The 12,337-nt window shown below is 41.5% G+C and overlaps 1 protein-coding gene across 1 annotated transcript in view; it reads left to right on the forward strand.

The window, feature by feature from the left end:
* The window catches only part of SLC15A1 (solute carrier family 15 member 1), a 190,658-nt gene that overhangs the window by 103,495 nt on the left and 74,826 nt on the right, over positions 1-12,337 (forward strand). The window contains exons 9-10 of the mRNA XM_069640488.1: positions 5,173-5,255; positions 9,026-9,112. Of these exons, the coding sequence (XP_069496589.1) occupies positions 5,173-5,255; positions 9,026-9,112 (170 nt within the window). The remainder of the gene's footprint in view (positions 1-5,172; positions 5,256-9,025; positions 9,113-12,337) is intronic.

A 12,337-nucleotide genomic window follows, 5' to 3' on the forward strand; every position in this document is an offset into this window, starting at 1 on the left:
GAGTTGTGTAGTAGTATGTGGAAGAGGAATGCATATATAGTGGGAGGTATGGAGTGAAATATTTGTAGAGGTTATAGACGTCTGGTGAAGTGGTATGAGGAAGAGGGATGTGAGGATAAAGCAAAGCAATGTGATTTCAGTAATGTATGAGGAAGGGGGAATGGAAGAAGGAATGCATTGGTGTTAGTTCAGTTACATGAGGGAGAGTGTTGTAAATATGACTATGTATATACATGTTGGGTACTGATTGTGGTTTGTGGAATGAGTATGTGTATGTGATGAGGATTGTTTGATAAAGTATTTGTAGTGGTATGGGTTGCAGAGTGGTGGTGTTAGTGAATGAGGAAGTGGTGGTGTTATTGAATAAGGAGGAATGCTGTGCTGTAATGGAAAACAGTGTGATTGCTGCAATGTAATGAGTAAATGTGTAATAGAATATAGCATAATACACAGTATAGTTATTTTACTACAATTGTTGTGACATACATGGCACATTAACATTCTTACTTTGTAAAAATGGAAGAGTGTTTTTTCTTCGGTAATCTTTTTTCTGTAAATGTAAAAGAAAGGAAGTTGGAACATGTGATAATTGTGCACTGATATAAGTATTAGGGGATGGCATTTATTATGGTAGCAGACGTCATTATAAAAGCAATAAATAAAGTTGCGTGATCGCTCCTGCAGTGGAGATTGTTAAAGGGTAGGATGTATAATATAGTGGCATATGAAGGGTTTGTATTGTTTTGACAGAAGGAATGTTAATTTTACTTTGCGTAGAGCCTCAAGTAAGTTTAAACTGTTGCATTAGAGTAAACATAGGGAGACATGATATTTGAGTATGGACACCCAGCTTTTATGTGTTGTTTGGTTAGTTCCCTACTCATTTGTATTTGTTTATTTATAAAGCACACCAAGCCCTGAGGCGTCTGGGCGCATTTCTTAGAGATTACACGGCTGCATATATACATTACAGAGATACATAAGTACATTATTTACATAAATACAGGCGATAATCATTGAACATATGTGAGTGTTGATGTTAGACATATATACAAGCTTACAGTTAGGAATCTCAGATAACAGGCAGGAGAAGGCGAGGCGGAGCGTCTAGTACTGGCTGGTTAGTGATCTTGCTCTAGAAGCCAAGTTTTAACTTTGTTTCTGAAGGAGTGGTAGGAAGGTTCAGATCTGAGTGGGGTGGGCAGCGTATTCCCCAGTTAAGCGGCAAGCACAGGGTAACTGCTACCCCCCCCGCCTTCTGAAGGTTGAACCTCGGGATTTTAAGGCAGTGTGCTTGTACGGCACTGACGGGACAGTCAGTGGTGTTGCATATGAATAGTTTAGAGAGGTAGCTTGGTGCAAAGTTTGTGAGGCAGTGAGTGACAGTGATTTAAAGGCAATTCTTTGGGAGACTGAAAGCCAGTTTAGGCTACATCTGATTTCTGAGATATGATGGGCTCTAGGGATCTTCATTGCTGCCCTGATGGCGTTATTTTGTAGAACCTGTAATTTGTTTGTGTTCCATCGGCTAACCCCTAGATAAAGCGCATTACAGTAGTCAAGTTAGTTTTGACAGGACTAGTTCTCTGGCTATAGTGGTGCAGTTTTTGTTGGTAAGGAATGAACGGCATGCAGTGATTAGTTTGAAAGTATGGGCCGTTGCGGAGGTTATTGCGTTGGTTTGTCTGTTAAGGGCTAGAGTGGACTCTAAGTATATGCCAAGTGTTTTTGCATCCTTGGATAACTTGATGGTATTGCCATCTATGGTGGAGTCAAAGTTGGCATCTAGCTTGTTGAGTCTGTGTTGTGAGCCAAGGAGGAGTAGCTCTGTCTTATCGTCATTAAGACAGAGCCCATGTTGAGCCATCCAGGCCTGGATGACAGAGTAGATGTTATTGAGTGCTTTAGAGTCTACTTTGTGGTCACCGGTGATGGGGAAGAGTATTGACTGTGCATGGCCATGGTCATTATTATAGGAATTCCCATACAGTTGATGCCCCTCCCTGCCCCAAACACCTTCTAATGGAAACTCTTTCAGATTGCTTTAATCAAGCAGTACACCAAAGTTTCTTGTCAAGTGGCTGCTAATATTGATTGGAGCAGTTTCTTGAGCGTTAATGTCTTAATTGATGCTGTAAACAGGTCTGACTTCAGAAAGTACATTTATAACAACTATGTGTGTCTTTCATTGTTGGGCTGTTAAAAAGAGACATTAGTAAAGGCAACAGTTAAAGGCTATGTATAAGCATTTGCCAGCCACTGCTAATAGATGGCCATGTACTTGCACAATTTCACACTTGCTACCGTCAAGTGCCAGTTAATAGTACTATGGCAGTGTTTGAGAAGTACATATTTTTGTTTGCGGGCCCCTAATCCCCTTAACCCAAAGTGGGCCCACCACTTAAGGAATGAGTACACGTTTGTACGTAAAGCAAGTTTGTTGTACAATCTTCTAGATGACGCTGCAGAGTCAAACTAACCCAAATATCGCTGAACCACATAAGTTGACACATTATGCATTTTTGCAACAGTTAAAACACTCCCATATGTTTTATTACAATCCACCCCTTGCCTCCCACATGTATTTGGACAAAACATACACAAAGAAATCCCATCTTTCTCCAATTCTTCCATTCTCATTGGCCACTTGTTATCTTAACTTTATCGTCAGATCATTTGCATAGCACACCCCTTTTTGGTGTTCGTCCATGGTAGGTCGTGAAATCATCTCAGAGCAAAGCATTTGTTGTGCAAAAATAATTAATTACAAGTAACAACTGACCTCAACCCTTTACCCTTAATTGTAATTGCACATGGAGGAAAGCAGAAAAAGCAATTCCCTTTGAACTGGCGATAACCATCTCATCCACCAGCGTCCCTGAACATTCTAATCTAAATGACTACCATTCCGAAAACCCTTTGCAGTTGAAATGAAGTTAAAGGGAAAGTTGTGTAATATAAAGGTCTGCTAAAGTTTTCACACAAAGCAGATCATTTTCTAAAAGGTGAAAATATTAATTGTACTGTAGTTTGATAATGGAGGTACTTTTTATTGAATTGTGTAGTTGATAATATACAGAAGTACATTTTACAGAATGGAGAGATGAAAAAACTGTTTTTGATATGGATCTATAGATTGGAATGGGGCATGTTGTCAACTATGGAATTGTGGAGTGGTGTAGGTAGTAGCACATGTGAGTTATTATTATTATTATTATTATTATTATTATTATTATTATTATTATTATTATTTTGTGTTTAATCAGTGTGATTTATTACAAAAACAGTCATATGCAAAAGCAATTTCTTCAAGGAAAAGTCTTTCAAAGAAAAGTCTTTAGATAACTAGCAAGCTAGCTTTGGGTGTCCTGTAGAAGTAGGACAGAGTTTACATATTTCAAAATGTTGAAGGTTGCCAGCTTCCATCGTGTTCTGTTCCCCCCTATTAGCTTAGCCCAGCAGTTATCTTGGTCACTTAGTACAAACTCGCTTAGAATGTCCGACAAATACAATGTTCTTATTCCTCTAGTACTGGAACATTCTAAGATCAGATGGCGGATTGACTGGTTGATCAGTACAAAAACGCCATTCTTTTGTTGATGATAAACCTCTAATAGTTAGAATTTCATGTGAGTTATTATGTACAGAGAAATAGTTTTCAAAGCAATAATTGGTGCTGCAGTGAAGTATGGTTTCCAGCCAGGCCATTAGTTGTTGTTTAAGTTATATTATTAAACAGGTGGCGCAAAAAATTACTTTTGAAATTGAAAGAATACCTGTAGTATGTCTTCTTAGACGTAAATTGTGGAATGTAGATGTTGAATCTGAAAATAGAAATCTGTAAAGGTTTGCACTCTAGTTTGTAATAGAGTAGGCTATGAATCACAGCACACATGCACTCTCAGAGTTGAAAGATACATTCGAACTGTTGAACTAAGGTGACATGGTTAGATGCACAGTTTTTGGGAGTGATTGGTGGATGGGTGCGTGACTGTTTGAATGTAGCCAATCATGGGTGTTACAGAGATACATGTAAAAAGGGAAGAAGGGCTGCCCTGTGTTTTGATGTCTGCACCTGTTCGCAACAGATCACACGTGCCACCCGTGTCCTTTAATCATTCCCGGCATAGAAAGAGGACTGTGGAGGCCGCAGACTTCGCAGATGTCAGCGGATGTTGGAAGGCTCAGCCTTATCATGTGCAGAACCAGATGCCACTCATAATTTTTGGAAAAAAGAAAACAGGGCTCATGGTGGGTAACAGCTTCAACTCATGAAGACACCTGCTAGAAGAACCCTGAATTCCATAGCACCATGCTACAGGAAGGGGAGCAATGCATCTGTGACAGTTCTGCCTGAGTTTAATGTCAAAGGTTCTAACAATGGTCAAAAAAATGTGTTATACTATGGTAATTCATTTATTATTTAAAATGTGCTTCAAATAAATTAAAACTCTATCTGACATGTTCAAGACTTGGTAATCATCAACCGAGCTGCCCACAACTAGACAACACTTAAAGAGTGAATAATGAAGAAAGCACTATGGTTTTGACCAAATCAGTTTTTCTGAACCTTCATATCACATTCTGCTGCACATTCTCTTCCTGGAGCATCGATAAATGTTTACACAATCCAAGATACTTGCTTGGATTTTCTTGACTTCTATGCAAGACGACAATTATCGATTATCTCTTCAATATAGTAAAGTAAATAATTGGTATGGATTCTAGTTCAGTTTTTAATGAAGGTATTCGCGCCATACATTGGCCTCATTCTGAGTTTGGTGGTAATTCATTGGTAATTCCACTGAATTGCTGCAAAGATCAGTAACCATTACCGCCACTTGGTCCCGTGAGTTTACCATGGGATTGCAAGTGGTGTTAAGGCAATGCCAGTCCCCATTTTTGGAGTCCATAGGACACCATGTGAATTTTGGCAGAACTACTGCAAGCGATAATCCCGACGATATTTCTGCCTTAAATGCCATAGAAACGTGGCGGTAACGGAACTACTACCACTTTTTAACTGCTCTGTCGAACTCGGAATGAGGCCCAATGTTAAGAGGTGCTTCCACCATGTACTTATCCTCCACGTAAAAATAAAACATATGACACAGATTTGAGCTCAAGTCATATTAAAACCATGTCTGAAAATATGTATTTTTCTCCTTGTAGTTGTGTTCATCAGTGGAAGCAGCCTATACAGGAAAGTGGCTCCTCAGGGCAACATCTTAGCTCAAGTTTGCTCTTGTATTGGTGTAAGTACATTTAACATTTTGAAAATGTGTTCTTTTCAAACATACGACATTTATGCACAGTGCTCCTCATTTTGTACATAGAGGCCCTCATTATAGGCATTTTGTTAATGGTAATTCAGGCGGCATTTCTAAATTCTGCCTTTTTTACTAGCCACCAACTGTTATGGTTGGTGGTATTTGCATTGCAAAGGTAATACCATCCGTTGTAAATACCACCTGATTATGGAGATGAAACACTGCCAGAAAACACCAGCATTGTTTACCTCCACACAAGAGCTGAGGGTAAAAACTGCAGAATGTCCCCTGAAATCTTGCCTGTGGTAAAGGAAGATAATTGTACAGCAGTGATGTGCTGCCATTTTATGCTTGCCATCTATTTGTCTTTTAAAAGTTGTGTTGTAAATAGTTTTTATTGAAAATCTTAGTATTCAACTATCCAGTTGTATACCCACATATTGGTGTAGCATAAACATCCAAGAGCCCACTAGGCAGAGAATAAAGTGACATGCATAATGAAAGCACGAATACAAAAAAAACATGGGTCGGGTATCCCCAGATGCTCTCAAAGAAGGACGGAAGCTAGACATGAGATGCTCAGATCACCTGTAAGCAATATCAGGCGGAATAGCCTCTCTGTCAGAACATTGTACGTTCCACATTCCATAAATGGCTGCTAATCAGCATCACAGTGGAAGTTAGCACACCGCCATATGATTTGTCCTAGTCACAGTCCACTTTTTACAAAGCTCTTCACCTTGGTCCTGACTCTGTTTCTAAGTTCACAAAATGTTGTCAAACCTGGCGACGGAGATCTGAAAAGTCAAGTCAGTGAGGCAGTGAGGATGGCGTACTTAGAACTCTAGGCTCAGGTGTAGCTGCGTAACCAGAGCCCACAGCGCATCACAACGCACTATTATCTCTCTTATATAAAATTATTTTCTGGTCACTGAGGCAATATTACAAAAATCCAACACTAATAATACTTTTACATAGCGAAGGCTGAAGCTGGGCTATCAAACTTAGTATTGGTGAATGCTGACATGAAACATGTAAAAGTGTGTGGCTCTCTCTGATTACTAGTCCAGCCACCATAGGGTTGTGGCAGCCATAGTAAAGGGGCAAGGCCCACACAAGAAGGAATAAAGTCCTTAAAACCTTGGATATGTTGACTCAGTGTGAATGTTCATGGTAGATGCAACTAGGCTAACTGAACTGCAAAACTAGACCTTACACAGAGAAAACAAAACGATAGATGTGGCAGAGACCTGCTTCAGTGGTGGGAAACAGTTGACATGAGGAGTGCCCATTAAGAGGGCGAGGGTGGCGTCGGGAGACACATGTGTTTGGAAATTCCCATTTCCCTCATCAGAAATACTGCCTCCAATACACAGAATCACACCATCTAATAACTTGACCATCCTTGGCCAAGTGGAAATCATCACTAAAATGTAATGGCCATGTCCACCTTCCCCGTCACAGTCCTTACTCTTTGAGGCGAGTCCTCCCCTGGAGAACGGGTGATTCCCAAGACCCTTCAAAACAACAAAACAAAATTCTTCTCAAAATGTATTTGATTTTCTTTTTTTTTTAATCAAAACTCCCCACCCCCACCCCCAGCTATATCTAAAAGGTGCTATGGTTCACCCAGACATTCTGCTTAACTATCAAACAGAATTATAAAGTGTTAAAGCACACTCTGTCCCAGGAGGGAGGGATCTAAAGGGATGCAATGAGGGTGGCCTCAGAGTAATGAAAAGGACTGCAAAGCAACAAGGCCATTAGTAACCTACACAAAGCTTTATATTGCAACATAAGGGTTTGCACTGGAAGGAATATCTATAAACAAACATGTTCTGCTGAATGAAAACGTTAATTGTTAAGTCGGGTCACAGCAGCAGACTGGTAGGCACAGAGTGCAAAGTCTTTTTTTCATTTTTATGTTCAAACATATTGGCACACTTTTGCACTGGCGATTTGTACCAAAGAGGCATAGCCGGTATGTAAATAAGTTCAGGTTTTATTAGTTATGCGGTGGCTAGCAACTGATACCCAATTGAATCTCCAAGGGGGGGCGGGGCACCTGGAGAGTCCAGAACTATGTACAAAGAATGCCAGACATCTCGCTTTTTCCATAGAAAGTTCTCCCCCTGGTTACTTGAAATGCATTGGCTACTTGCTCTGCCACTCCGGCGTTAGCAGTGTAGTATTACAAATAAAAGACAAGAATACTCTTTTATCAAAGAAATCGCAATATTCATTATTACTGTATGAAGGCAATGTAGAATTTACTACCAGGGTGAAGCCAAATAAAGGAGGGTAGGGGGATCCCCCGGTTTTGGTTCGCAAATCTTGAGCTGCCAGGAGCGTTTTTGAAATGCCACTGAGAGCATCTCTGAGAGTCATACTAGCACAAGCGTGTCTCTGAGGTGAGAGCTGCCCTACTTCAAGGTTTAGTAACTACGTCGCATCATGTTCCTGAAGCTTTAAATAGTGCATAACTAGAGCTGCCAGGAACATCTCTGTGAGTCATAGCTGTATGCAAGTATCTGTAAGGTGCTCCTGGCATCTCAAAGGTGCTCCTGCCATCTCTAGGGTGCTCCTAGCATCTCCAGATTTGCCCCAGTTCAATGTTTTGTGATTACTTCGTACCATGTTCACGAAGCCTTTAAATGGTGTAAATCTGGAGCGGCCCGGAACATCTCTGAAATACCCGTGAGAACATTTCTGGATGCCAGGATATCTGAGGTGCTCCTGGCATCCCTAGATTTGCCCCAGCTCAAGGTTGTGTCCCTACAGAGTAAGGATAGCTCCTGGGGATCTGCTGGTTTGCTCCAGTGCAAATGGTTGTGGGTTAGGCCCATAGTGAATGCGTTGTGTGGGGTAATTACTTTTGGTAGCAAGCTTTCTTTTTCTAATCAACCTGTATGGCTTGGAAGTAGCTATTGAGAAATTGCATACCGTTCTGCTTCTGCAACTAACTTTTTTATTGCGCGCATCTGGCACTTGTGGGGCCTCCTAGCACTGTTGGCCTGTAGGGAGCATTATGATCCAGAGCCGGGAAGCAAATATGTAACGGTGTATAGTTTGAATGTATCTTGCATGAATTATTTTGGCTCTGGTGTGTGATGGCCAGTGGTATGCTCCAGGTTTATTTATTGGGGTCATTATGACTCTGTCGGTCCAGAAAACAAGTGCCTGTATTTCGTATACCAGCACTTTTCCTCAACGGCAGAGTACAAGTGTGCCGGTGGGGGTTATCTGACTTACCGCCAGTCAAGAGCTCGAGGTAACTTAGGCCCCCACTGGCATAGAACAGCTGGTATTTCCTACACTAGTGTTATCGGTGCCAGAAATACTGGCAATTCCCACCATGGAATTTAGAATTACCGGTATTCCAGCCGCCTGTAATATCCCAGTAATACTGGTATATCAGGTGGCAGAAACAGTAATACCGGTTGGTGGTATCCTGCCGGATTTACTGACGGGATACCAAACATCTAATGACCCCTTGATTCTGGGGTTAAACCCCTCTCTAAAGCACTTTTGTTTGGTACTATGGTGTGGAGTATTATGTACACAGAAAGTAACTTTAATAGAGATCTTAAGTAGATGGCTTGCAGAATTTCCAAGGCGAGGCATGACATCTCAGAAAATAACAAAATATCTCACTGGAAATACTCAGGTACTATCCATAGTTTAGATTTCAATGTTACTGTTGCATTTTTGTGGTTGCTATGTAACACACTTTTATGGTGTCCCTTTCTTCACAGTTCGCGATTAAGAACAGGTTTCGGAACCGCAGCAAGGCAATTCCTAAGAGGGAGCACTGGATGGACTGGGCTAAAGAAAAGTATGATGTGAGTCCATCACAGGTTTCTGCGACATCCACGCTGTTTGCAGGATGCAATAGCAATAGCAATAGGACACAACCCACAGTAAGGGGAAAGGTCTCCAGTCATTTTCAGATTAAGAAAAAGGAGGACATCTGCCTATGTTGGAGCTCACCACTGCTGGTCAACGTCAAGAGAATATCTGTAACTTTCACACAGTATTCATGCTATGTGGACAATAGCAAAACTACTTCTCAAATTGCGTGTAGAAGTTGGAAAATAGCTCCAATATACTCCTAGCACTCTGCACAACTGGCATTAGCACTGCATTGTTACAAGTGACACTGTGTCTGCTTTGAGTGCCAACATTTGTCTGGAAGGATGTAGGGCGGGAGGCTGGTCAGTACATTTTTGAGGGCATCCCTGCCTCTCAAAAGTCAGGACTCAGAAATGCACACTCATGTCAAAGACTTTCACCACACCTTGATTGAACAGGGTAGGACAAGTGCAAGGGATTGTGTAACGCTGGCAGGGGGCATTTTATTCCACTGCCTAACTATCCTAGCACTGAATAGACGCAAGCAGGCCATCTAATGAATTGAGCAATAATTCAATTTTGTTAAAAAACGTTTTAGCACATTTTTGAAGTGAATGACCATGTTCTGCAATAGAATAGTCTCTAATAGGCTGAAGTTCCATAGAGCAAAAACAGAAATAACATGGCTTTCATGCCCTGCAAGGAGGGCGGACATGGCCTTTAACGGCCTGCCAGCCCGAGCTAAGGCAGACCTGATGGCCTCAGCTCGGGCTGTGGGCCGTTAAAGGCCAAGCCTGCCCTACTGTCAGGGCATGAAAGCCATTCGCACCCCGGGTTTCGTCCGGGGGCGCAAATGGCTTTCACAATTTTTCATCGGGAGCTCTGTGCTGCTAGTGCAGCCGTTCTCCCGATGAAAAATGAAAAAAAGATGCCCACCACCATATGGCAAAGGGACTAAGTCCCTTTTCCATGTCTATGGCGGCGGCCAGAAGGTAGGCGCTCTGGGACAGAGGGCAATGCTCCAGGTCTGCAGGGAAGTAAGCAACAGGGAGAGGCTCCTTGTTGCCTCTGTGCATTGAAAAAAAAGGTTAAAGGGCCTCGGGTGGCTGGAACAGTGGGCAAGGTTTGTGTATTCTCGCTTGCTGTTCCAGCCACCTGATTAGCTGAGGGCCCTTCCCCGGGTGCAAATGATATGTGGCTGCAGTCTAATAATAATTCTACTCACAGGAACAGTGAAATGGGGCACGTGGGCCTTCCCTGCTCAGGCAGCAACACTATGGAATACGCTCCGTCAAAACTAGCAGAACCATCGAGCCCAGTGTCTGCAACCTGCGGCAGTCCAGATGTTTTGCATTACGACGCTCATGATCCCTCAACATTTACTATCTTGGCTAGTGCTGATGGGAGTTGTAGTCCAAAACATCTTGAGAGCCACAGGTTGAAGGCTACCGACATAGCCTTTAGAAAGTCACCCAAATCCTACCCGTTGCCTAGAGAGATCGAATCTGCGTCCCTCATTTCTGCTACTTGTTTCTGGACCACATTGCCCACTACAGGGTGTTGGCTTTGCACTTTATAAACTTTATTTGGCATAACATGACAAGACAGATCAGAGGAACAGCAGTTTCTAGTTGCCTTTCTCCTTCCAATTCTCCAGAAACTGATTTGTTACATACAATTTTTACATTGCCAGAATGATTTCTCATGCGAGCTTTAACCCTGGCTAACATGTGATTACACAGGTGCACAGGCCGATTATTTCAAATACCCGTGTATTTACTTCCCGAAAATACTGCATCACTATCTTGTTTGGATAATTGACCTCTTTCACGAGGGATGCCACCATCTTTGTTATCAGAAGCAGGGGACCATATGTGCTGTCCATGGAATGACTCGAGGGGACAAATACACACAACTTTACATTGTATGTGGGATAAAGTATCCGCTACCGTACAGTATAAATATATTATAGGTCACTGATGATTTCATTTATAAGGCTTCGGAATTCCAAGGTGACCCCCATGATAATTTTGGCATATGGTTGGGGGGGGGTATTTTATTCCTCACAATACATGTTCTATCGTCACCCCTTCAATACTTTGGGCCTGATTTACAAAAATGTTTTAACATGGGAAAGTCCCATTGAATTTTTTTTTTGTGTATATCAGGCCCTTTGTCTCAAAAACAGCCTGGTGCAGAGATTAAAGAAACTTTGCTCTGGTTTAAGAGCCATTTTGCACAGTATTTGCTCTATGGCAACAAGTGACCTAGTGCAAAAACTATATGCATTTTCGCAACAGGGCAATGCTTTCCATAGTTTTAGCACTGCGACAATCTCTGCCCTGATCTAAAAATTTATTGAAAGAATAGGTTCTTGCCCTAGAGCAAACGTTGCTAAAGTGATACATCTGTGCAAAACTGCACTTGCACCTGTGTAAAGTTTCTATAATATGTCCTCTGACGCAAAATATCTTACCGAATGTTCACATGTAGAGTCAATGCAGACTCTCTCAAGGTTGGCAAACAAACCATAAAATTGCAGTTTGTAATGTGTTGCAAACAAGTATTGCAACTAGATTTAATAAAATGCAATTAAAAGCCGGTTCAACCTAAGCGGTAACAAGCAGTGTCAGATAAACACACAGTATAAATGTCTCCTTATCAAATAATGGCTGCGAATTGTACAAACAATTCATAAGAAAGGAGTTTGAAAACTGGACAGGCCTTTAATTAAATGATCCAGTAGAAGTTCGAATTCTGCTGTGTAATGCTCCTTTTCCACGAAGGTCTGCAATTGGTTAGCAACAACCTTCTCCAATAGTTTTCCCGGCCATGAAATACCAGCAATCAGGTGATATCTCTGCAAAACCGATATATCTAGATTCAACTTTTTCAGGAGTGGTGTATTAACATTTGTGTTTAGATTTAGAGGCACTAAACCTTTGCTCTAGTGATTTATTAATACAATTTGTCATAAAAGGACCAATCTCCAATGCTAGACCCTTAGCTGCGCAGGCTGGCAGTGGAAATAAAAAATCATTAGTAGGTTTTAACTTGCAATCAATGCCACTACTAATGCAATCCCAAATAACGCACATGAACACAAACTCGAAAGAGCCTTAGGGATCTATTTCCTACTTTTGAGATTGTTGTAAAATTGTACGGCAGGCAAACCTCTGATGGACACTCATGTCTTTGCAGATCCATTTCTTTGT

This window comes from Ambystoma mexicanum, chromosome 7q, assembly GCF_040938575.1.
Source record: "Ambystoma mexicanum isolate Mex_15411 chromosome 7q, UKY_AmexF1_1, whole genome shotgun sequence".
NCBI lineage: Eukaryota > Metazoa > Chordata > Amphibia > Caudata > Ambystomatidae > Ambystoma > Ambystoma mexicanum.